Source organism: Podarcis filfolensis (assembly GCF_964270895.1).
Source record: "Podarcis filfolensis genome assembly, chromosome: 8".
NCBI classification, from domain to species: Eukaryota; Metazoa; Chordata; class Lepidosauria; order Squamata; family Lacertidae; genus Podarcis; species Podarcis filfolensis.
The window spans coordinates 55,954,336-55,980,996 of NC_139611.1; the positions used below are offsets into that span (position 1 = coordinate 55,954,336).

Here is a 26,661-nt window from a genome sequence, read left to right on the forward strand (position 1 = left end):
GAAAATAACAAAAGAGAGAGCACAACTATAGAGATTTGCTAGTTTAGTAGTTTCATAGTACTACTCTCTAGTAGATTGGGAGCCAGTGTGGTGTGGTGGTTAGAATGGCAGATTAGGACCCGAGAGACCAGGGTTCAAATCTCTTCTCAGCAATGAAGCCCACTGGGCGACTTTGGGCCAGTCACTGCCTCTCCACCTAACCTACCTCACAGGGTTGGTGTGGGGATTAAATGGAGAAGGGGGAGAACCATGTATGACATTTGCTAAAACAGAACACCATAAAAATGGTGAACTAACTGCAGCCTGGAATGAAGAACATATTTACAGTTTTTCTAAAGACCAACCAAGAAGGAGGCCTGTTTCCCTGGGAAGAGTGTCCCAGAGGAGCCACCACAGAAAAGCCTTTGTCACTAACCAAGAAAGGATTCATTTCCCCTCCCCCCATTTTCGTTTTGTGTAAATTCTTGTTGCTTATGGTGTGAACACAGATACACACTGGGAGGAGGATCACAATGAGCTGCACTTACTAGCTACATGTAAGTGAACCAAGCACTGGTCTACGCTACGTTCTGAGGCTTCCTCCCATTGGAGAACAAAGCGCACTGCAATTGGTTGCCTGAGGTGGGCTGCTTCCACCTTGGGCATGTCTTGGGTCCAGGGAGCACTTGCTTTCCTAGAAACAGGAGGTGCTGGTTCTGGAAGTGAGGGAGCAGGTGAGAGGAAGAGGACCAGGCCTGCCAAGAAGCAAGGATGGGGGTTACTTATGTACCAGGCACCACAGCCAGCAGGGACCCCAAACTCTGAGATTTCATTTGACAGTAAGTATCTAGCCTTTCTGGAAAGAATGTTACCAAGCAAAGCTTCTAATTGACTTCTGTGAGATAAGCCAGCCTGGCCCCTCTCAGCCTTGTTTGTGGTTTTAGCCAATGAGTGATGTCAAAGCCCTAACAGACAAGTGAGTTGATTGGACACCAGGCAATAGGAATCTCTGGGGTCCTACAGAGCTGCTGTTTCCCTTCCCCTTTAGTGCAATTTTCTTTCTTGCTTCTGCCTCATTTGCTAGTCCTTGAAAACTCCATCATTTAGCCCTTCCTTTTTTCCTAGCAACAAAGTTGCATCTTTCCTGTGGTGGATTCAACTGAGATCTGGTATAAGCTACAGTATTTTCTGCAAACACTCCTACACAATCAGTGTGCGTGGATGTTAAAAAACCCCTCTCTCACTCCCCCCAAACACAAAATGTAAAATGTGAGACCTTTGCAACGAGGCATAGGACCATGCCTGGAGCATTTTTGTATATCAGGGTTGGCAAACCCCATTTGTTTGCTGAAAAATTTCAGCGCTAACATTCGCTTTGCTGATGCACTACAAAAGGAGTGGAGATCCTCTGGCCTGTGGGGCTGATTCCACCCAGCACAGGTCGTTCTTGGGCCTGGGAGGCCATTTTCCCCAAACCACTCCCATCTGCATGACATCACATGTGACAGCAGGTCTGCAGCAGCAGGTAGAAACACAACAGCAAGGGTGGCTTCAGCTAACTGGGGGTGAGGGCAGGGCTATGGATCATCGTAGCACAGATGACCCCCCTCCCCCAAGTGGAGCATGTTGTGAAGACACAGAGGTGTCCTGGCTCCTCCTGCAGCATTCAGACTCTCAGCCCAATGGTTGCCAAAGGCTTTATTCCAGAATTCACTGCAATGCCCCCAAATCAGACTCCAGGTGCCTCCAAGAAACCCACAAGCAGCCACATCTAGCAACCACAATGGCACCTGAGCTATCCCAAACAATTGAAGAGCCTTGTGGCACCTCAAAGGCTATTGTGGTGGCATAAGCTTCCATGGGCTCAAGCCCATTTTGCCAGATGCATCCAATGCCCACATTCAAACACAGTTTTTCTTTCCTACTGGCCCTAAATATGACCTGAAAGGTTGTGATGGGTGGAGGTTTTCTTAAATTTCATTTCGGTTTCTTCACCATTCATCCATCGGGCTGAAGTTTTAGTGCAATGTACTTAGTGCAATGTAGTGAATCAATATCATTTGTGTACTCAGGGAAAAGGAGTCACAGAGGTGTTTTCCCCCAATATGGGGTTCTCTGGTGCGTGGAGTGAAACTGGTCTGATAGCTTTTTATTCCATGAAGATGAACCTCACAGCAGTGAATGCACAATAATGCATTATACAGGCACAAATGGACACAAGAGAAGTTTAGCTGAATCAGACTTTGGACTGAGCCTCAGTTGGCTTCACTAGGCTACACTCCTAGGCTTTGCGTCCAGCTCCCAGGCCAGCCTCCTGTTAGAAAAAAAGTTGTCTTCCTTCCAAGTGGCTAACAAGCTGCTTTGAATATGTGACATGTTTATTAACAGATGCAGAAGTGACCATAGATGACTCCTTAGGCTGGTTACTACTGGAATGTCACCCTCACCCTCATCCTCCATGACTTTTAAATGAAGCCAGACACAGAAGGGCCTCTTTGTCCCATCTTCCACCCACCGTGGCAATTTGCTGAGCTCCTGCTGGCTCTAGACAGAACTTTGCATGCTCCAGTCCAGGTTTTGCAACAGTCGCAATATTTTGGCAGGATATTGTCTTAGGAGGTGGTACGAGTGGGGTGGGATTCCCTCCTGCCGCAGTTTGCACACTCCATGCCTTTGCAAAGCTGGATGTGTTACGTTTGTAGGCAGGAGGAGAAGAGCAGTGATACAGGGGAAGCCGTCCGGGCGAAGAGGGGCTGGAGTCTGCCGCATCAAAAACAGGAACTTATTAATGTGCAAATTGCTTAGATATGATCACATTCTTCTTTTGCTCAGCATATCCAGAGAGCCGTGTGGGATACAAACGAGCCCAGGCAATCTTCGCAAGCAGGAATTCGGCTCAGTGGAGGAGACGGAATCGCTTCCCTCTGTGAAATTTGGAAAACTATTTGGTGCCTGGCTTTGGAAGAAGAAAGGATTTGGGGTTGTTGTTGTTTTTAAAAAATCCAAACTGAAGGTACAAAAACTGGCAGAGGGAAAAACTTGTGCGGGGAAACTTTTTTCCCTGGTGGAATGGATGATTGCGATGAGTGCTGAAATTGGAGTCTAACCAGAGTAGCGGAGAGAGTTTCTTCAGGCAGCAGCAAGCAACTGACAGCTCAGAGGTAAGGATTTCGCAACCCACGCTTGTTTGGAAGGGGCTGTTGCAAGGGCTGATTTGCTGGGCATGTCAGGTTGCTTGAGAACAGCACACCTAATGTAATGCAGTGGATCACACTTTTTGGCATTGCCAGAGAACAGAACCTGGAGGGCTTCCACTCTCAAACCAGGGACAGGGTTTTCCTGGCCTGATTCTGGATCAGTGTTAGGAAATGGTTTGGCAATATGGATCATGTTCCTAGGTGACGGATCAAGGGAACCATCTCAGGACAACTGTGTATACATCCCCACTCACCATGTCCCCCTCCACCTCTTTCCCCTTTTTCTTCCTAATGTAACACTAATATCTCAACAAATGAAACTGATATGTAGAAAATTTGACTTGAAAAAAGAGACATCACACATAATTTTGTAAACCAAGAAATCTTTAATAAAAATATGTAATAATAATAATAATAATAATAATAATAATAATATAAAGAATAGGGGCTAGGGCTCCCTGCTGTATTTGGTTTCTTTGCTATAGTCCTTCCTGACCAGACCTTTCCTAAGGAGGCATTCAGCCTGGCAATCTTCTACATAATGCCCCATGATGCCTGGTTCCAGGTAACAACCAGATGGGAAACGGTGGTGGTGATTACACGTTGGATTGCATCTGATTAAATCCTCTTTGTTGGTCCCCAAAGCCTGGGCTGACATTCTAGAAAGGTGTTTTAAATTTCTCCAAATTGAAGAGCAGAAACTGGAATCCTATACATGCTTACATGGGAGTAAACCTTACTGAGCGGGAATTATCTCTGAGCTAACATGCTATATGGTTGTGCTGAAACGGTTGTCATCAAAGTATGGAGATCAACAGTAGTTTTTTTTAGAGTTTAAGATGGTCTGTTAGAGCCATTGTTTCCTGTGGTGTACATGTAGGAGTGTACACCCACACCCACACACCATTCACTCCGCTGCAGTGTCTGATTAAGCTGGCCACACTGCATGATCAGCAATTCTAGCAAGGTAGGCATGTTCCAAATGAGCAACAATAGTCCTGCTGTCATTTACCACCTTCAACTATTTTAGTTTGGAGGACCATCATTTTTGAGAGATTTGCATGGCCATCTAAGATCAGTGATGTACAAGCGTTTCTTTTGTCCCTGGGATATACATCCATTTTTTAAAATTGCATTTATATCAGACATAGGCAAACTCTGGCCCTCCAGATATTTGTGACCACAATTCACATCATCCCTGACCACTGGTCCTGTTAGCTAGGGATGATGGGAATTGTAGTCCCAAACATCTGGAGGGCCGGAGTTTGCCAATGCCTGATTTATATCCTACCTTTTCCTCCAAGGAGCTCAAGGTGGCCTGTATAATTCTATCCCTCCTCATTTAATCCCCACAACAACCCTGTGAGGTAGGCTAGGCTGGGAGAGGCAGTGACTGGCCCAAGGTCACCCTGTGAGCTTCACGGCCAAGAGGTGATTTCAACCCAGGTCCTAGTCAGACACACCATTACGCCACACTGCTTCTCTGGTTGAAGAGATTTTGAGATAAGCACATCACTGGCCACAAAGCCTCTCAGATTCTCAAAATAACAATCCTCTGACATGGATCCTTTGGGCAGCAGTTTCCTGTGTGGCTCAATGATTTGCTGCTCTTCTGCATGATTTCCTGGGCTGTGCAGGAGGCACTCCTTTGAAACCAAAGCTGGAGAAAGAAGGCACCTGGCTTCAAGGACCAGCGCAGGCTATCCCCTGAGGGAGATCCAGCAGATCCCTCCTTTTGGGTGAGGATGATGAGTGAGGACAGAATTCAACCCTGCAGCAAGTTTCTCCATGCCTGAAAGAACCGCACCTTGGCATCTGGGGGCGTCTGGCAAAGTCCCAGCAGGAAGCATGATCCCCCAGGGATTCTCCATCTGCCTGGAATGAGGCAGGGCTGGTACTGCACTTGGGGTTCAGGGCGGGGTCCATAAGAAACAGGGAATGCTGAATGCCAAAAAAGAAGAAAAAACAAACAGAGAAAAAGGACTGGAGGCTGGTGATGACCGTCTTCTTGCAGGAAAGAAATGCACCCAGGAGTTTTTGTTTTGTTCCGAAAGCAATGCCTCCCTGAGAAATAACGGGAAGCTGTAAAATCTGGGCACAATTATGTTATGTTAAAGGAGGCGAGTTTGTCAACAGCCCATTTCCTTCTTTTGCTGACCCTTTGGCAGCACCCTTCCTCAGGACTCTTTGCCCAAACAAGATCAAGCACAAGTGAGCCTCAGAAGTGGGATGAACTGAAAACCCTCAGCCAGTGAGAACATCACCCCAACCCCAAAAGAGTTAACCTTTTGAAGTCCACACCAGCTGATCTCACCATGATGGTTACACTCTGTCTCGACAGTCAAGGCACCAATGCTTCTGAATACCAGTTTTTGGAAACTGCAGGAGAGGAGAGGGCTCTTGCTCTCGGTCCTGCTTCCAGGCATCTCATAGGCGTCTTGTTGGCCACTGTGAGAACCAAATCTTTCACTAGACAGGCCATTGGCCTGATCCATCAGGCTCTTCTTATATTCTTAATGCCAAGAGGCATTGTGTGAGTTGTTGGCGATGAGCTTTAGAAAAGCTTCAAGGTGTCATTGTTTACTGCCATTGGCATGAATATCATGGCTCCATTTCCTTTGGCTACTGTATAAAGCCTGATAGCTTTGTTAGTGTACTTATTCCCATGCTTCCATGCAATGCATACTGTAGGCCAATGGACTGGCGAGGAAGCAGGGAAAGTGAGAATTAGAACATCAGAAGGGCTTGCTGGATCAGGCCAATGGGCTATCCAGTCCAGCATCCTGTTTTCACAGTGGCCATCCAGGGAACAAGACCACTCTCCCCATCTGTGGTTTCCAGCAACTAGTATTCAGAAGCATTCTGAATTCAGAAGTATTCAGGCTAGTAGTCACTGTTAGCTTTAACCTCCTCCACCAGTTTTTTCGAAATCTCTTTTAAAGCCATTTAGGTTGGTGGCCCCCACTGCCTGCTGCGGGAGTGAGTTACGTAGTTTAAGTATGCCCTGAGTGAAGGAGGACTTCCTCCTGAATCTTCCAACATTGCTTCGTTGGATGTTCATGAGTTCTAGTGTTATGAGAGAGGGAGAAAGGCTTTCTCCATGCCATGCATAATTTTACAAACTAAAACAGAACCTCTAGTTTGATGGGACCTTTTGCAAGGGATTCACAGGCAAGAGAAGGTAATTGAGGCTTCTGAGGCTGCCAGAACGAGGCTTTCTGAGGGCAGCAGGGGGAGGGAGAGGAGGGGGTTGCAGGTTAGCAGAGCCCACCTGAGTACTGAGCAGGAGCCAGGGTTGGGCAGGAGGACACAGATTTTGAGAAGGCTCCTGCAGACTTCAGTGGTCTTCTTCCATGGCTTCCTTGCCCTTCAGTTTATATTTCAGGATTAGAGAAACTCCTATCAAAACCAAATGTTGACCTTCTGGTTAGGAAACACAACAGAGCCCAGCCTGTTTTTATGGCTTGGAGGATTAAGCAAAACAAAGTGCATTTTCAGCATCATGTGGGGATAGAGCAGCGACGGCCCCCCTCTCTCCCCCTGCCAGCCACACGGATCTTTCTCTGCTTTCGGTGACCTTGTGCACCACGGGAGGCGAGAGATGGCAGTTCTGTCCTGTGCGGCTCTCTCCCTGCTCAGCGTGCCAAGCAGGATGTTGACCCCCAGAGCAGGCAGGAAATGATGATGGGCCAGAGGGGTGGGAAGGGGTCAGTCAGAGGGTCACTGCCAGGGAATGCCTCCATGAAGGTGGGAGAGGGCAAACGGATCTGTGTTTCCTTCTTAGATCTTAGAATTGTAGAGTTGGAAGGGAGTACGAGGGACATCTAGTCCAACTCCCCGTAATGTAGGATTTTTTTGCCCAACATGGGGCTCAAACCCCTAAGCCTGAGATTAAGAGTGTTGTACTCTACTGAATGAGCTAACCATCCATATCTTGCAAACTTCTGGGGTGGCAGCAGGGGTGGGTAGGCCAGAGAACCAGCCATTGCTCGAGTCAGCCTTCCAGCCACACCTTTTGCCTTGGATTTTTTCTTCCCCCAATCCTAGTATGGTGGCGATGGTAAAGCACTCTGCACATGCTCAGGTTAATCTTCTGCTTTGTTATTGCTTCACATGTAGCAGGATGGAAAGGGGCTCCAGGGCCACAGTTGAGCATCCTGGGTAGTAGTTATCACAGGCTATGTGAGGTTGCTACAGGGCTTACAAGGGCCAGCTATATTGGCATGCCCTGCCCCCCTCCCACCGCAATTGTTGTGGAGTGAGAGATGCCTAAGTGTCAGGATTGCCACCAGTCACCCAACCTGCTTCCGTCTTCCCTCCACTCCTATGCACGCTGGCACCAGGAGTGGGAACCAGTGGCATAGCGTGGGGGGTGCAGGGGGTGCCGGCCGCACCGGGCGCAACATCTGGGGGTTAGGGTTAGGGGGCGCAAATCCACGGGTTAGGGGGCGTAAATCCACGGGTTAGGGGGCGCAAATTACTTGCCTTGCCCGGGTGCTGACAACCCACACTACGCCACTGGTGGGAACTGCACTTCAGTAGATGCTGGTAGTGCTGGCAAAGGAGTCCTGCTGGTCTCAAGACCCCTTGCAAGCCACCCAGCCAGCCACCCAGCCAGCCAGCCACCCAGCCAGCCTTTGACTGGTCTGTGTGAACCATACCAACGAAGAGACTCTCTGAGCCGTCCCTCTTAGGGGGAAGAGCACAGCAAAGTGGAGATCACAGGATGTAAACAGGGGATGAATCACCCTGCGAAGCTGGCGTAATCCTTGTTTGGCTTGCAGGAATTTATTAAAATCTCTATTTATGAAGGAGATTTATTTATTGATGCCGAGGACATGGTTGTTTTGGCTGGAGGAGGTTCACGCGTCTGCACCAAATCAACTTTCTAGGCAATGAGGCCTGCAGGAGTTAAGCACCTCAGTTGTGGAGCCAAATGGAAACTTAACGGGTTGGGAGGATTCATCGGCCCACAATTGTAACTGCTAAGGAATCTGACAGGAAAGGCCCCCATCACTTTTGATGTACAATGTGACATTATGCATTGCAGCAGCCCCCGGGTTGCTTTGGAATGGGCTTTGGGGCCAGGGCTCCTAAAACCACTTGTCACTTAAGTAAACTATGAGGTGTCAACCCATTGCAAGAGTGACCCCAGGGAATATCTTTTATGGATGGGAACAGCAGAAACTCAAGAGGTTTGGAAGCCCAGCCTGACAGGTAGAAGTCAGTATCTGGGCTTGTATGGAGGCAATGGAGCCTCCCTCCCCAACTCTCTCTTAAACTATGGAATTCATTCCCACAGGAGGCAGTGATGGCCACTTACTTGGATGGCTTTGAAAGAGGATTAAACAAATTCATTGAAGTGAGGACTACTGATGGCTACTACCCATGATGACTGTGCTCTGTCTCCAAAGTTGGAGAAAGTAATGTTTCTGAATACCAGTTGTTAAAAAACACAGGAGGGAGAGAGTACTCTCGTGCTCAGATCCTGCTTGCTGGTTTCTGACAGGCATCTGGTTGGCCACTGTAGGAACAGGATGCTGGACTAGATGTCCACCCCCACCTTTGTCTGATCCAGCAGGATCTTATGTTCTTATGCGTTCTCTGGCCCACCCTTGCACTCTTAGTTACAGGCAATAGGAGCCTCTCCTTCCTTGTTCCTCTACTGCTGTTTTCTCTCATCTGCAGGCCCATTGAGTCAGGCCAGCTGTTATTGGGGGAACTTGTTGCTAGTTCCCAGGACTATAGTAGGTTAAGCTCTGTGTGCTGCTGTTGTGCCATGTGTGTCCATCTGGGCTTGTCAGGTGGGCTTTGGATTCTCTATCACAAAGTGGAAAGTGGTGCAACTTTCTCCAGGTTCAAAGGCAGTATGAACATAAGAAGAGTCCTGATTAATCAGAACAAAGGTGCATCTAGACCATCTATTTTCTTATAACAGAACTGATCATTAAAGTCAGTCTGTGAGCACTTAGAAAAAGATGCTGTGATTACTAAAAGTCAGCATAGGTTTATCAAAAACAAGTCATGCCAGATGAACCTCATTTCTTTTCTTGATAGAGTTACAAGTTTTGTGGATCAGGGCAATGCTGTAGACATAGTGTATCTTGATTTCAGTAAGACTTTTGACAAAATCCCTCATGATATTCTTGTGGAGAAGCTGGTAAAATATGGGCTGGACAAGGTAACCTTTAGGTGGATTTGTATCTGGTTGACTGACTGAACCCCAAAAGGGCTCATTAATGGTTCTTCATCATCTTGTAAAAAAGTGACAAATGGGGTCCTGCAGCATTGTGTCCTGGGCCTGTTGTTGTTCAATGCCTTTATAAGCGATTTGGATGAAGGAATTGATGGGATGCTCATCAAATTGGCAGATGGCACCAAACTGGGAAGGGTAGCTGCTAATGATGCAGAAGACAGAATTGGGGTTCAAGATGACCTTAACAGATTGGAGAACTGGGCCAAAGCTTACAAAATAAACTTCAATAGAGGTAAATGTAAGGTTCTGCACTTAGACAGGAATAAAAAGCTTCACAAATATAAGATGTAGGAAACCTGGCTTGTTAGTAGAACATATGAAAAGGATCTAGAGGTCTTGGTAGACCACAAGTTTAACATGAATCAACTGTGTGATACAGCAGTGAAAGAGGCTAATGCTATTCTAGGTTGAATCAACAGAAGTATAGTATTGAGATGAAGGCAGGAGTACCTGAAGGCTCTTCTCCTGCTGGGTGAGCTCTGCTCCTACCTCCAGTCCCCATTTGGACAGGCAGTTTTTGCACCCAACATCTCATTGCAAAGCCCACTTTGGAGTTTTGCTTTTTTTCAAGCACCTTAAACATTTTTCTGTTCAAAGATCTGATCTGCATTTTTTCCCCATACCAAAACAGTTTTATACTTTTGGCTTCATGGAGATGGGGGAGTTGGCTGTGTGATGTGACACAAGAGCACAATCTGCTGGAAAAACAACAACAGAACAGTAGCCTCTACCTTGAACTCGAACAAAGCTGAAGATTCAGGACTGGAATGACTTCTTCATGCAGCGCAGTGTTAAAATATGGGGTTTGCTCCTACATGATGCAGTGATGGTGACCACCACCATTTAACAGGAAGTTAGACAAATTCACAGAGGGTAAGGCTATCAGTAGCTACTAGTCATTGCAACAGGTGTATGGTTCTAAATCTAGAACTACAGTGGTACCTCGGGTTACATACGCTTCAGGTTACATATGCTTCAGGTTACAGACTCCACTAACCCAGAAATAGTACCTCGGGTTAAGAACTTTGCTTCAGGATGAGAACAGAAATTGTGCTCCGGCGGCGCAGCAGCAGCAGGAGGCCCCATTAGCTAAAGTGGTGCTTCAGGTTAAGAACAGTTTCAGGTTAAGAACGGACCTCTGGAATGAATTAAGTACTTAACCTGGGGTACCACTGTAAAAGTAAAAATGACAATTGCTGCTGTGGGGCGGTGGTGGAATGGCCACCTAGCCTGCTTGGTGGCTTCCCAGAGGCACCCTCTTCCCTGTTGACAGGATCGTGAAGCAGGAAGGCCTTGCCATTGCTCCCTGATCTCGTTCTTCAGCTGCAGCCAAAGGAAACACCCACCTGCTGGCAGGGATGAGCCTGTTTCGTCTGCTCTTGGTTTTTGGCTGCTGCATTGGATCCTGATGGATGGCAACACAACTCCCCCGAGGCAGAGGTAGGCGGTCCTGAACGTGTGCCAGGGAATCCCTCCAAACATGCAGAATTAATGGGAAGCAAGATCTCTGGCAGGTGAAAGAAAACCAGGGTGCTCAAGGCGCAAGATGGAGAAGAAAGGTGGCAGCCTGCTGGCATGCACTGCCATGTTACTTACCAGCAAAACCTGGCAGAGAATGGGGGGAGCAGAGGGGGGGTAGTTTTATAGACCGTGAAACAAATAAAGACCCGTGTGATGGTGTGATATATCCTCTGCAAAGGGTGCTAAATTGAGGTCGGGGCTGACTCTAGAAGGGTGGCAACACTGGTGCCCCAAGACCAGGAAATGTCCCACAACTCAGCTCAACAGCTGCACCATCCTCACTCTTCAAGTGGCAGCCAAAAAGGTTGGCTGCAGCATGAGCACATTCTCACTTTGCAGACCACACCCCTCTTCCTGGTGAAGGCAATGGGAGATCCCTGGGACACACACAGAACACTGAAGAGACACTGGCTTACTAGATAGATAGATAGATAGATAGATAGATAGATAGATGATAGATAGATAGATCATCTACCTATCTTCCTATACACATAAAAAGGTATAATGTCATCATGCTGGTGTGGCCACCAATAGGAGCCAGAGGTGGTGTAGCGGTTAGTGTGTTGGTCTAGGACCTGGGAGACCAGGGTTCAAATCACCATTGTGCCATGGAACTCACTGGGGGATCTTGGGCCAGTCACTGTCTCTTAGCCTAACCTACCTCACAGGTTTGTTGTGAGGATAAAATAGGGAGAACTAGGTTTGCCACCTTGGGCTCCTTTGAGGAAAGGTGGGATATAAACACAAGAAATAAATGCAATAAATAATAAACCGCAGCATGAGAATAATGAGCCCATTTAATGTGCCTGCAGCGAGGTTCGGTGGAGAGTGAAGAGGCCATTCACTCAATGATATAGTGAGCTTCTGGCTGACGCACCTGCCCTTGCTATGCTAAAGGAACTTGCAGTGAGGTTTAATGGAGGGGAGGGGGGCTTCACCCACATAGCTAGCTGCTCTGTGAAATGCCCCTCCCCTGGCTCACTTAAAAAGGAGTGACTGGGGTGAGCTGGGAGGGACAGGGTCTTTGGAGTGGGGAGGTGTAAAGGGAGAGGTGTTTGGTCCGATGTGGGGGAAAGGGGGTTGCCAAAGGAGTAGGTGAGGTTGGTGAATGGAGCAAGTAGGGTCAGAGCCCCTAGTATTTGCTATATGGAATCATAGAAATGTAGAGTTGGATGGGCCCCCCAAGGGTCATCAAGTCCACCCCCCTTCACCCCAGGAATCACAGAAAGATGGCTACCAACCTGATTAAAAACTTCAAAGGAAGAAGAGTCTGCCACCTTCCAATGTGGTCTGTACTACGATTGCATAGCTTACTATCAGAAAGTTCTTCCGATTATATATTACACACACACACACACATCTAAGACCTCTTTCGTAAAAGTTTGTTGTTTTAACTCTAAAAAGTTCAACTAACCCACCCCCTCCCCAATAATCCACTATGCAAATCCCAAAATTGCACTTTGCAGAAGACATAAAAAAGACTGGCCATAAATTGAGGACTTAGTAATTGAAATAGTTTTCCCCTGATGCCGAAAGGATATTATTAAAGTTGCTTGGAAACATCCCTGTGGAGCCTAGCCCAGGAAGAGAAAAAGTCACATCCCTTATATTGTGCACAGAAACAAACTGGAAGCCAGAAAAGATGTTTCAGCACTGGCAGAATCTGGCCAGCTGGCCAGCATCTGTTAATAACCTAGACCAGTTGCAGTTTCCAAACCTTTTATTCATAGGCTTCCCTACAAATACTGCATAATCTAATCTGGGTTTAGTAAAGTGTGGATAACTGTAGTGATCCTGCTTTCTTCCATGGGTCAAATGAAATCAGTAAGAAGCACTTTAAGCCACAATTGTCACTTGAGCCTCCACAGATGGAGGCAGCAATGCTTCCGAAGACCAGCTGCTGGAAACCACAGGAGGGGACAGGGCTCTTGTCCTCAAATCCTGTTTGCAGGTTTCCTACAAGCGTATGGTTGGCCACTGTGAGAACAGAAGGCAGCACTAGATGGGCCATTGGCCTCATCCAGCAGCCTCTTCTCGTGTTCTTATGGACAAAGACTGACCAGGCTTTGATAGGTGAGCCAGCAAGGTCAACAGGAAATTCTCCAAATTCAGAACACCACCAACCTCTGAAGGTTACTCAGTGAGTCCAAATCCCTTGAGGTAGTGATGAAGGCCCTGTTGACACCTCCACCCAACATGGACCACCAGCTCCCCACCCAAACCACACCGTCAGACTGTATGGGTCACCTGTTGCCACATGTGTCATTCTGTGAGAGCCCCCAGGTTGCCAAGGCAGCCATGAGATCCTGAATTGCCCCAACAAGAGGACCTCAGGCAATGCTGAAGTTCTAAAGAATGAAAGAAATGGAGACCCATGACACCAGGTCTAAAATCATCTCTAGGAAGGCGGGTGGGACATGGACAAAACTCCTAATTTGTGCTGTGATGTCAAATGCCCGGTGCAAATATTCAATATTGTTTTGTACTCACTTTCAATTTTGTATTTTATATTAGTCACTTTGAGATACTTTATCTAGTAAGTGATGGAATACTACTCCTGCTACTAATAAATGAGTTTTACCTAGAATCATAGAACTGTAGCGTTGAAAGGTATCCCAAGGGTCATTTAGTCCAACCCCCTGCGATGCAGGAATCACAGCTTTCCCTTTCGCAGCCTAAATTTCTGTTCTTGATCACATGGTCTGTACATTCTGAATGCTCTGCTCACATGGTAGACAACACCCACACCATACACACAAAGCACACTTATGCCACACTTTGGCATTCCCAGTGTAGACAAAGCAGCATTTTCCATACACACAATTAACAATATTGCCCTGTAGGGTGAGGGACGGGCAAAATTTTCGATATCTGTTTCTCTCCGTTTCTAACCCCCTCCCCATCTTAAGTTCTCAAAATTTCCACATCATTTCATCATTTTGAAATTTCTTAAACAAAGATATCTTTGTGAAAATCCACATGCATTTTAGTGCAAATTTCTCCTAATACGACAGTTTTGTCTGCAACTTTGCAAGTCATTTCCATAAGTATATGCATTTGTATGCACACTTTACACCAGCATATGCATTTTTGAACACCTTAGTTGGCTGGAGGATGGCATTGCAAAATTTGGAGAAGGGCAAATTTGGCTGTGTTTCGGTCTGGGAATTGTTTTGAAAAGCGCAAATCAGGAAGGTTAAATGCAAACTGAATCGGATTTCTCCTCCATCCCTGGCTGGGGTGTCCAGATTCAAGACAGCCAATGAAGGTGAATGCCAGAAGATTTCAGAACAGACAAAAGAAAGTACTTCTTCACATGGTGCACAGTTAAACTATGGAATTTGATCCCGCTGGATACAGTGATGGCTACACAGATTCCTGGAGGATAAGGCTGTTGATGCCTACCGGTATATTCTGTCTCCGCTCTTAGGGGAAGTATGTCTATGACTTCCAGTTGCTGAGCAGCAGAAATAGGGATTCCCATAGGCTTCTGGTTGGCGACTGTCTGAACAAAATGCTGGACTAGATGGGCCCCCTTTGGCTGGATCCAGGAGGGCTCTTAGGACCTCATGCTGTGTTCCTGCGACAGAGACTCCCTGCACATTCAACAGTGGTTTGGGGTTTAACAGAGGATCCTTTCAGCAGAATGGATTTCTCAAAGGCTGTTTCTCATTCTCAACTACTTGGGAAACAGTTTTGGGTGCTCCTAGTCCCCCTCTCCCCCACCCTCACTAAAAATGAAACTATGCTTGGTCAGAGAAGCTTAAAAGGTGATGCCAAGTGCATCAGACAGACTTCCAAGTCAAGAGGCAGGCAGGATTTACACAAGCAGCTAATTGTTTATTTGAAATCTACGTGCACGTGCGCAGGCATACACACACGAACGACGCAGACAAGTTTAATGATACAGTGTCCCTCGTAAGTGCAAACACATGCTTGACACCAAGATAATCTGGCAGCCTTGGCAACGACCTGAAGAGTGACGGCAGAAGCGTGGAGAGAAGGTTCGGCTCCATCTGTTTGGCTCAAGGGCTTGAACTGCAGTTGCTCCATCTCTCAGCCAAGGCCAACAATGACCTGGCTCCTTAGGGCCGCAATTAGCTATGCCACTACCAAACTCAACTCGGAGCATAAGAACGTAAGAACATCAGAAGAGCCTGCTGGGTCAGGGCAACAGCTCATCTAGTCCAGCATCCTTTTCTCACAGGGGCCGACCAGATGCCTGTGGGAAACCCCAAAGCAAGATTCAAGCACAAGAGCCCTTTCCCCTCCTGTGAAATACTTGCAGCTGGTATTCAGAAGCATTCCTGCCTCCGACCAAGGAGGCAGAGCACAGCCATATTGGCTAGTAGCCACTGATAGCCCTGTACTCCAGGAATTTAAAGCCCTGTGGAAGCGAGTTCCATGGTTTAATTCTGTGCTGCGTAAAGAAGGCATTTCCTTGGATGTGTCCTAAGTTTAAGGCATCCTTGGATGTGTCCTGAATCTTGCAACATTCAGCTTCATTGGATGTCTATTAGTTCTAGACAGGGAGAAAACCTTTTCTCTAATCACTTTCTCCATTTATTAACTTCTATCATGTCACCTCTTCCTTGCCTTTTCTCTAAACTAAAGTCCTAAATGCTGCAACCATTCCTTATAGGGGAGTCGCTCCATCCCATTGGTTCCCCTTTTCTGAACCTTTCCCAGCTGTGCAATATCCTTTGTGAGACGAGGCATCCATAACTGTACACAGTATTCCAAATACGGCCACACCCTAGAATTGTGTAACAGCATCATGATACTGGCAGTTTTATTTTCAATTCCATTCCTAGTGATCCCTAGCGTGGAATTTGCCCTTTCCGTGGCATGTGTGGTGCTGTTCAAGTCTGTGGTCTGTGTAATGCTGAGAAGAGTCTTTCAGCTCCTTTCTCCCCCTCTTCGCTGGAGTCCTGCCACAGTGGTCTTACAAGCAGGAGAGGCGCCCACAGATGTGTTCTGAATTACGGGCCTTTCCAGCTTTAGCAGAGTGGGAGTTTCCACAGAATGATAAAGGAAGTGGTCCAACCTGTATATAAATACTACATCCCCTTTGTTACTTGACCTCTGCTCCTTGTTTTGTCTGTTGCATGCAGCATCTGACTGTCACAGCCTTAAGTGATAGCATATTTGGAAACTGTCACAGTCTTGACTGTTTTCAGAAAGGCAAAATGTTAGAAGATGCCTGCCGGGAGCCTTCTAGGAATCTAGAGCAGCTGAGAATGAAGGCTGTGAAATGAAGGCTTGTAGAGTTAGTGGGGAGTACTGGTTAGAGTGCCGGACTAGCACCTGGGAGACCAGGGTTCCAGTTCCCACTCAGCCATGAAGCTCACTGGGTGTGACCTAACCTACGTCATAGGGTTGTTGTGGGGATTAAATGAGAAGGGGGAGGACAATGTTTGCCACCTTGAGCTCCTTGGATGAAAGGGAGGGATGTGAATGCAATAAACCAGCTAACTAACCATCTTCCTTTCTCCCTTCCTTCCAGTGTCTTGGTGCAAGCAGACGACTCAAGTCGCCCCAAGCTCACCCTCGCTGTCTGTGCCCAATGGGACTGCCGCCTCTCGCCTCTCAGGCTCCTTATGGGGTTGGAAACAGAATCATGTTATCTGCAACCTAATGCTTTCGGGGTCAAGACCTTGGTTCGTGAAGATGGTCTTTTACTGGGCGTTGTGTACAGACTCGTGGTTCTGATCAAGTCCCGAACACGTTAGGAAAAAGCTTCACACACCGCGACCCAGTCTGTGGGCCGGAGTCCTTCCAGTCACTCTGCCTTCGAGGGTCTGAGCTGCTGGGAAGTTACTATGCAGTTTGGACTGTGCACAGTGGTGGTTTTTCTGAGCTTGGCGGATCTTGCAGACAGCAGCAGCAGCAGCAGCAGCAGCAAAGCACTGAAGGGCAAGAGGCAAAGACGAAGTATGTATGAAAGCCCTTTGAAATGGCAAGTTGCAGACCTGCGTCATTGACCTATTCTTCTTGCATTGCGTTTTCAGGCAACGTAGCGCTTGGGGCTGACAGGAATTGTCTAGGAGGGTGATCTGGCCTTGATCTGATGATGGCTCTGCTCTGCCTCCACAGTTGGAGGCAGCAATGCTTTTAAATGCCAGTTGCTGGGAAACACAGGAGAGGAGAGGGCTCTTGTGCTTAAATCCTCCTTGCAGGTTTCCCATTGGTTGGCCACTGTGAGAAGAGGATGCTAAACTAAAGGGGCCCTTGGCCTGATCCAGCAGGCTCTTCTTAGCTTCTTTATAAAAAATAGCAGCCCCTCCTCCACCTGCCAGACTCAAGCCAAGCTCCCCTCTCCTAGATCCTAGTATTGCCATATTTTTGGCATTCACCCCTTTTGGGGTGTGAGGGTGGCCTTAATATTGATGTGAGAAATGCCATGTTTCCTAGATTCAGGAAACAGCATGCTGTGTGGTTGAAAGGTGTCTTAGTTGGAGAGTGGTTCTTATGGAAGAAAGGAAACTGAGCTTCTAGACACCTTCCTGTCCATTTGCGTAGAGTGTGGGGTGTCATAGAATCCTAGGATTGTAAAGTTGGAAGGGACCGCAAGGCTCATCTAGTCCAGCATCTGTAGCATCCCCATAAGCTTTCATGGCCTTTCATTCTGGACTCCATATTTCCACATTCTGGCTATTTGACATACCTGCTACCAAGAGTTGCTGGAAAACCCTTATTCTCCTCCCTGAGTGACAGCTCTGAGTTCCCAAGGAAGAGGGATTGACTGTTAAATCATTCTGTGAGAGGAACAGGGGCATCTCAACAACTCTCAGCACCCTTAACTACAGTTCCCAGGATTCCTTAGGCAAGCTGTGACTGTTTAAAGTAGCACCATAGTGTTTTAAATATATGGTGTGAATGTGGTTTAAAGAATGTCTCACTTTTATGCTGCCAGAAGTGTCATTTCAATAACCATATTGCAATATACCTTCTGCCAGAATAGATATGGGAGATGTGTGTGTATATATATTTGCAGATCAAACTACATGCGACATTAACTGCATGGTTTGCCCTGAAGGGGGTGGGCTTTTTTTTTTTTGTCAAGGGGCTAGCATGGAGAAGGGATGTACATCAGTCAGGACTGGCAGGCAGCAGCGGCTGGGGCTGGAGTGGGGGGCTTAACTTCTTGGGGTCTGCTGCATTCCAGATCCACACTGGGTCCCTATGTGTGCCATTTACAAAGAGTAGGGGAGCAAATGGGAGCCCACCTGCCCTGTCCCTGTAAACAGTAGAGAAGTCACTGTGCCAAAACAACAGCAGTCATCTCTGTGGACCCTGGAGGATGTGAGAGGGAAACAGGGGTGCAATTCCTGCATTGCGGGAGCTTGGACTAGATGACCCCCAGGGCCCTTTCCAACTCTACAATTGGAAGAGGACTTTAAGGTCCATGAATAACCATAGTTTAGAGGTCCTGGGCCCTAAGGAAGTCAGACTATCCTCCACTAGGGCCAGGGCCTTTTCAGTGACGGCTCCGACCTGGTGGAATGCTCTGTCCCATGAGACTAGGGCCCTTCAGGATTTAACCTCCTTCTGTCGGGCCTGTAAGAGAGAGCTATTCCACCTGGCCTTTAATTTGAATTCAGCCTGATCTTTTATTTCCCTTCTCTTCCCTCCCCTTCCCCTTTTATGAAGATTACCTGCTCTGAGACCCCACAGCTAATTCTCCCCTGGCCTCCTCGCTGGCCCAAGTAGGACTAATTCAGCCAGCTAGCCCTGGTTACTATCTAATGCTTATTAGATGGATTTTCCCCAAATTGATTTCTGAACTTTGAATTTTAGTTATTCATGTTTTTATAGTGTATTTTATGCTGCTTCTACACTTAAGCATTTTAAATTTGTTGTTAGCCGCCATGAGCCCGGTTTTCTGAACCGGGAAGGGTGGGGTATAAATAAAAAATTATTATTATTATTATTATTATTATTATTATTATTATTATTATTATTACAATTTGAAGTGGTCATGAAACTGTGTCTGAGACACAAGTGTGTTAAGCAGGACTTAAATTCAATCTTCTAATATATTAAGATGGGAAAAAATCTGATGTCCCAGTGGTCCATGGTGGTTGAAGTGGACTCACTTCGGAGAAGGAATCGGCTCCCAATTTCTCAAGACAGGCTCCGCTTCTAACAGCTTCCCCCTGCAAATCCAGTCGTGGCTGAGTTGACAAATTGGTCCTGCTGCTTCTCTCCCAATCTCGCAGCCTGACGGGAGGCCTTTGCAGCCTCTGCCTATCTCCCCACCACCGAGAAGCCGGGCCTTTGACTCTCAGGAATGTCAGAGCACTTGCTTTGCAGGAAGAATAAATAATGTGTTTAAAATAAAGTCAAAAAAGATGTAGACTTGCTATAAACAAAAGCCAATGCTTGCATAATTAACCAGTATAAATATAAATAACCTGTGACGATTTGTTTAAAAACCTGGCTGAGTTGTCCATGATAATTGATACCAGAAAGCAGCACAGACATAAAAGGGGATGTTTTTGTTGGCCTGAGCCAAGGAGGGCCCAGGAGGAGTGAGTCTCTGTCCTCTCCGGATCTGGACTTCTGCTTCCATCCAAGCGAGTTCAGAGAGGGAAGCCTCCCTGGAGGAGAGCAGAGCAGAGACAAGGCTGTGGGAGCCTCGACTTTTCCTTGTAGGTTCTGCTGGGGCAAACCTTTACTCTTCTCAAAACCTTGTGTGAATTGAGGGAAGGAAGCAATTCCAAAACATTCTTGGGAGCTGAGTCTGTTTAGCCTGGAGAAGGAAAGGCTGAGAGCTAATAGGATAGCCATCTTCATAGATCCGGTGGGCTGTCACATGCAAGATGGAGCAAGCTTGCTTTCTGCTGCTCCAGAGGGAAAGACCTGAACCAATAGATTCAAATGACAAGGAGATTCTGCCTAAACATTAGGAACAACTTTCTTATGGTAAGAGCGGTGGAACGGACCACCTCAGAGGTGGTGGACTCTCCTTCCTTGGAGGTTTTTAAGCAGAGGTTGGATGGTCATCTGTCAGGGATTTTTTATTTTTATTTTTTGTGATTCCTGCATTGCAGAGGGTTGGGCAAGCTGACACTTGGGGTACCTTCCAGCTCTCCAATTCTATTATTCTATGATTCGGCAAAGCTTCTTCTGGGTCAGGCCATAGTCTGCCTGGCATGTGCAGTTTAAATCTTGAATGGTCCAGACCCACAGCCATACATGGACAGATGTGTCATTTCCCTTGACCCTCTAAGGCTGGCTTCTGCTCTGCCTGGGAGATTGGCCTCTGCGCCCAACCACAAACTGCTTTAATGGGAAGGTACAAGAAGCTGGTCCTCCATCTGTAGCTGTTGTTGACAATGGTGGAAATAGCAACTTCAGAATCCGTTCCCAAGAAACTTAAGCAAACCAGTCCCAGGGTCCTGTGGTGATGTCCCTGAGATGCCAGGGGATTCTGACAGCAAGAAATCATAGAATTGTAGACTTGGAAGAGATCCCAAGGGTCATCTAATGCAACCCCATGCAATGCAGAAATCACAGCTCAAGAATCCCTGACAGATGGCCACCCAATCTCTCTTTAAAGGCCTCCAAGGAAGGAGCGCTCACCTCCTTCTGAGGATGTCCATTCCACTGTCAAACAGCTCTTACCCTCAGAAAGTTCTTCCTAAGGTTTAGGCAGAATCTGTTGTTGTTGTTTTAGTTGCTTTATTGCTTCAACTTGCCCAATGTGCATTCTGTGAACATCTCCAGCTTCTCAAGGGCCTAGCTAGCAGTGATGGGCAACCACATGCCAAAGGGTGTTTGGGAGATGCTTTGGGTCTCTGCTCCCAACTCCTGGGACCTCCTGCTTGCACTGAGCTATGACCCTTCATAGAAGCAGGCAGGTGATCTTGCTCTATGGTGCTCACTTCTCTCTCCCTCCTTCCAGTCAGTACTGAGATGACTCAAGGCTGTGCGAAGGGATGTGACCTGTGCTCTGAGTTCAACGGGTGCCTCAAATGCTCCCCCAAACTCTTCATCCTTCTGGAGAGGAACGACATTCGCCAAATTGGCATCTGCCTGCCCTCTTGCCCACCGGGCTACTTCGATGTGCGGAACCCAGACATGAACAAGTGCATGAGTGAGTCTTTGGGATGGGGGTTGGGGGGGAATAGGGTGGGGGGAGGGAGCAGCCCAGCATTATTTTCTTGTGAAATTCAGCCATGTTTGAATGTCATTTCTCACCATATAATGGTCTCTTTGTAATATTCTGTGTGATTTCTGATTTTTGAACAACTGATACGTAATCTGAGGTGTGAGCCAGCCATCTAAACTCCTATAAGGAAGGTTCTTAACTTAGGAAATGCATTTTCACCTAAGGCAAATGTTTTTGGCCTCCATTGGAACGAAAAATATCATGGGTTTCCAAGAGCTCATTTCAGTGCGTACATCAGCGGAATGGATGAAGAAAGTCCTCTGGCCCCATAGCCAGTGGTTGTCATGTTGGACTAGGACCTGGGAGACCAGGGTTTGAATCCCCATTCAGCCATGAAGCTCACTTAAACCAGTCATTGCCTCTCAGCCTAACCTACCTCACCAGGTTGAGAGGGAGAACTATGCAGGCCACCTTGAGCTCCATGGAGCAAAGGATGGGCTATAAATGTCATCAATCAATAAAGTGTAGATGGGATACCAGAGCACTCCTTGGTTCCTCAAGAACAGCTCTGTAAGCTATAAGCTTGGTTGCATTCCTGTGGAAGGGGACAGTGCGGCAGAAGGAGGCATGCCTCCTTTGATGCCAGGGCTGGATGACTATGCACAGAAAGATCCCTTAGAAAGTATGGACAAAGAGGAGAAAGCATGCAGAGCATCACACCTGCAGGGAGGTGAAGTCAGGGCTGATCCAATACCTTTGGCTGCCTGACATGGGAGAGCAAATGGGACCCCATTCACCAAGTCAAAAGGCACAGCGCCCAAGGCTGGTCGGGATACCTTGGCACCTGAGGCAGGTAACCCCACAAGCAGGACCACTCCCTGGGAGCAAAAATATAGCAGCAACTCCACTTTGCTGCCCTTTCATGCTACTGTATGCCTGTAGGAAACCTGCAACCAGGATTCGAGCAGAGCAACTCTCCTCCCCTGTGGTTTCAAAAGCATTGCTGCCTCTGACAGTGCCACTCATAACCCTTTCCTCAATCATTTGCCTAATCCTCTTCTAAAGCCATCCAGCTGGAAGGTCATCACAGCGTCCTGTAGGAGCAAGTTACGTAGTTGAACTATGTGCTCTGTAGAGGACTTCCTTTTAGCTGTCCCGAATTTTAGACAGACAGGTGGGAACTGATCAGGGCCATGTTCAGTTCTCAAGGCAGAGAATGGACACTTCACTTTCCTCTTAGCAAGCCCCTGATCGATGAGGGCCCAACACACTGGCAGGGCACAAACTGTTTCCTGTGTGTTGTTTTCTTTTAGTGGCAGGTGCCAATTCCATCTTACTTCAGTGCCAGCTCTGTTGCCATCCCTGCCCCGCCCCCCGCCAACCACATGGGACCTCTTGGCCACCTAATTTGGGATCCACTCACAGGGGGACTGTTGGGTGGGAGGGAGATTTCCATTTGAGGCGGTAATTCTAGCTGGTCATTTTTCTTTCTCTCCCACGGGACACAGAATGCAAAATCGACAACTGTGAGGACTGTTTCAGCCGAAACTTTTGCACAAAGTGCAAGGAAGGCCTGTACTTGCACAAAGGAAGATGTTACGCCACCTGCCCTGAGGGTTATTCTGCTGCCAACGGCACCATGGAATGCAGCAGTCCTGGTGAGCATGACAGTCAAGAGGGGTGGTGGTGCTGGAGGAGGTCTCCTTGCCTGCCCTGCCCAGGGCAGCCAGTAGCTCAGGCCCAGGGGGCCCTGGAGGTGCCAGAGCAGGAGGGGACTTTGGTCAGAGGCCACCATGTTCCCCAGGATTATTCAGCCTTTGCTGTATTCACTGAAGCACCTTGATGTATATTTTGGTTTCCATGAAAACAGGGGCAAAAAAAATCCCCCAAGGTCTATGACTCTGTGACAAACAGACCCCCCTCTCTCTCCCCACCCCCTGCTTTTTTATAGCACAATGTGAAATGAGCGAGTGGGGTCCATGGGGCCCTTGCTCCAAGAAAAAGAAGCTCTGCGGCTTCCGGAGAGGCAACGAGGAGCGCTCTCGGAAGGTCCTTCAGGCGCCCTCCTTGGGGGACGTGTCTGTGTGCCCAGCCAATACCGAGCTCCGGAGATGCACAGTGGTGAAGAACCCGTGCCCAGAAGGTGAATGGATTATGAGTTCCACTTAGCCCCTTTGCTTGGTTGGCATAAGCACAGGGCAAAGAATGAGAGAGACGGTTGCTTTATGTCCCGAAATGTAAGCGTTCTCTTCAACTGGCTAGCTGGTAAATCCAATGGAGGCTTTGCTGGACTTTCATTGCTGCATTTTGGACCGGCTGAATTTTCCATGCCCTTTTCAGAGTCAGCAGTTCTCCAATTCCAATGCAGTTCAGATTTGCATAAGCAACACACGGCTAGGGATGTATCTCGCAGGGGCAGGTGGTGCTCAAGCTGAAAACCGGCCAGCTAAGTCAAAAGGAACAACTGCGCTCTTGTTGCCTCATTTTTCAACATTGTTGTCTTGGGTGTGCAGGGAGGAAGAATGTGGGCTGTGACCCTTTAGCCCCGTTTTCAAAATGTATCAGGCTATCTGTTGATTTGTGGTGCTGTTTGCCTTGGATAAGACTACATTTCCTGTGAAAAGACAGGTTTGCATTGTGTGCAACTCCATCCCATGAGGCACCTAGAATAAAAATACTGTGACGTGGACCAAGGCATATTATTATTGTTATTATTATTAAAATGTATATACTGCCCTATACCTGTACGTCTCAGGGTGGTTCACAATATAAAATTACAATACAGAAACACAAAATGCATAATCAAAACAGAAAGAGCCAATCAACACCCTCAAAACACATAAAAAGTCAAGAACCATTTTAATTAAAATAAAATAAAAAGCAGTTTAAAAGAATGTAAACAGTACTCTCTGCTGGGCAGCAGCAGCAGTCCTTTTGTAGTCTATCAGGCCAAGCCCTGGGCCTGGGGGAGAGAGGCAGAAGCAGGACTCTCAGCATGTTCAGCAGAACCTTCTCAGGGCCATCCCCCATTCCCTTCCTGCCTGTCCTCCAGGCTGACTTTCCCTCACCGACAACTTCTGAGTGTCAGCAACATCACTTCTTCAACTCATCCAAGGCCATTGCAGGAGCCTGTACTCCACTCCCTATGTCTATCTCAAAAGCTAGGTGAAAAGCCATCCCCTGCCTTTGCATCCAGGGGAAGGGCCATAGCTCAGTAGCAGAGCATCTGGTTTGGATGCAGAAGGTCCCAGGTTCATTCCCTGACAGCACCTCCAGGTACAGAGGACAGAGAACACAGCCTGAAATTCTGGAGAAGCCAATGCCAGTCAGTGTAGACAATAGTGAGATGGACAAGTGATCTGACTTGGTATAAGGCAGCTTCCTGTGTTAATTGATCTGGGGGGAATGAGCTTTTTTGCCCCTCAGAGACAACATTATAGCTTGAAGAAGGAGGGCGATCTCTCTCTGTTGAGAAGGCCCAGAGGTAGGAAACCTGCTCTGTGCACAGATGGCCCCAGGTCTAACCTGCAGCATTTCTACACAGGGCTGTGAAAAGCTTCTGCCTGAGATCCTGGAGAGTTGTTGCTGTGACTCAAGAGTAGATAAGATTGAGCTAGGTGGACCCATGGCCAGTCTCCATATAAGACAGCTTCCTATGCACAGGTAGCACGTGGTGTTGATTGTTTATGTACCATTTCAGAGTGTCTCATGTCCTCTTGCTGAACAGCAGATGCAGGTTAGGGGACAACCTCCTCTCAACTAGCAGGCAATCTGTTCCTCCGTCTCACTCTTGGCCTTTTGCTTGTTTGCAGGATGGAAAAAGAAAAAGGAAGAGCAAGGAAAGAGAGACAACGCGAATGAGGACAGAAGCCGGAAAGATGCCAAGGACGGCCGTGTCAGGAGAAGGAAAGGCCAGCCCAGGGGAACAGTTGTGCCTGTGACCTCTGCTCCGTAGCTGTCCCTCCACAGCTGTGCGATGACAAACCTCCATTGCTGCTATGTATATGAAAGCTTTATTGAACCAAAACACTGCACCACGATGACGTAAGACATGGCTGGACAGACGGAAGGATCCTTCTATGGGCAGAACGTACAAAAATGCAGACCCACCTATATCTGGCGTAGTGTATCAGAAACATGGAAATTCCTCGTGGTTCCTTAGCAAGGGGACTGTCTCAACAAGGTGCTCTTGACCAGAGTGCCCAAGACTTGATGTTGGGATGATGGGAGGGAAGAAGGCATGTGCTTTAAGGAGGGCCACTGAGCAAACATCTCCAGCTGGAGTCACTATGGACAGACGGCATGAGAGGAGACAGTTCCCAATGCCAAGGACAAGACTGGAATGAGTTTGCTCAAAATCTGGAAATGCACAAAGGCTGCTTTCAAGTCCTCTCCATTGTGTTTCAACCTGTATCACTGAGAATATGTGTTGCATATCTGTGATGAACGTCCAGGGGTGTTTGCCCTGATACTGCTTCAAAATTTCAGATTAAAAAACCCCAAAAATAGTCCCATTCTGATGTCTGCAGATCATCTTCAAAGTAGTTATCTCTGAAAAGAGTATTCTCATCCTTCAGGGTACATAAAAGGTCTGCTTAAACATTCTTTCTATTGTGCATTCATGATGTTTGGTGCTTATGATGCCACCATGGCATTTTTATGTGATTGTGCTTTCAATGCTGTTTGCACCCGCGAAACATCACCCAGACTGGAGGCCCCCAATCCTGAGGCCTCCTCTGCCACACTACTGTCAGAAAGTTCTTCCTAGGTAGAATCTCCTTTCCTGTAATTTGAGAGCTTATCCAGGCTTACCTTTTGCCCTGTTCTTTTCAGGCACAAGTCTGCGCTTAAAAGCTCTGTGTCCAAGTGTTGTTTTGTTTTGTTTGTTTTGCCCCACAACTACCCCCATGAAAACTCACTCTTTAGCACTCAATCAGAGAAAACATTAATTCGGGTTTTTAGCGGATTGCTGCTTGTGCCAATTTAGCTGTAAAGAGCAGGTTTTCGCAGAAAAAGCTCTGGAAATGAAGCTTTAATGCGCAGACTGTGCCTGGAAATAGTGGAGAAAGGTTAAGTATGGATAAGCCCTGAATCCAATGGTTTGGGTCCTACCCTCTGGATCAGCAGAAAACAATGAAGAACTTCGTGAGGGTAAGAGCTGTTTGACAAGGGAACAGACTTCCTTGGAAGGTGGCTGAAAAATCAGAGATTTTTCAACAGAGGTTGGATGGCCATCTGTCAGGGAATCTTTGGCTGCGATTTCCGCATTCCAGGGGGTTGGTTGAGATGACCCTTGGGGTCCCTTCAAACGCTACAATTCCATGATTTTATGATTCTGCACTGGACGTGGCTGTTGAGCAATGAGTCCTGGAGGGACGAGTGTCGGGCCTGCAGCATGGGAACACAAGGCTTCTCCTGTGGGTGTACACCAGCCAAGTCCGGTTCCCTCTTGCAGTTCCATTGTCCTGCTAGGAATTTCCACCCTGGTTTCTGTTTGCAGCCAAGGGGATTGGGCAGTTACGTTTCTAGGGAAGGCTCACCGGATTGCCTTCCTGGCTCCAGCAGGGGTGTGGGAGCGGAATAGTTGTGTC

General features: G+C 47.5%; 1 protein-coding gene across 2 annotated transcripts; it reads left to right on the forward strand.

Moving 5' to 3' along the window:
- Positions 1 to 2,415: 2,415 nt before the first annotated feature.
- On the forward strand, positions 2,416 to 25,578 carry RSPO1 (R-spondin 1). 2 transcript variants are annotated; one of them, XM_083625361.1, is made up of 6 exons: positions 2,416 to 3,140; positions 16,460 to 16,887; positions 20,864 to 21,055; positions 22,579 to 22,728; positions 23,022 to 23,213; positions 24,883 to 25,578. In XM_083625361.1, exons 2-6 carry the CDS (start codon positions 16,776 to 16,778, stop codon positions 25,023 to 25,025), a joined length of 789 nt encoding a protein of 262 aa, XP_083481487.1. In that variant the 5' UTR covers positions 2,416 to 3,140; positions 16,460 to 16,775; the 3' UTR covers positions 25,026 to 25,578. The 2 variants fall into 2 exon arrangements, with proteins under 2 accessions (XP_083481487.1, XP_083481488.1); XM_083625362.1 differs by lacking the exon at positions 2,416 to 3,140 and having other exon boundaries at positions 16,768 to 16,916; positions 20,868 to 21,055.
- Positions 25,579 to 26,661: the final 1,083 nt, after the last annotated feature.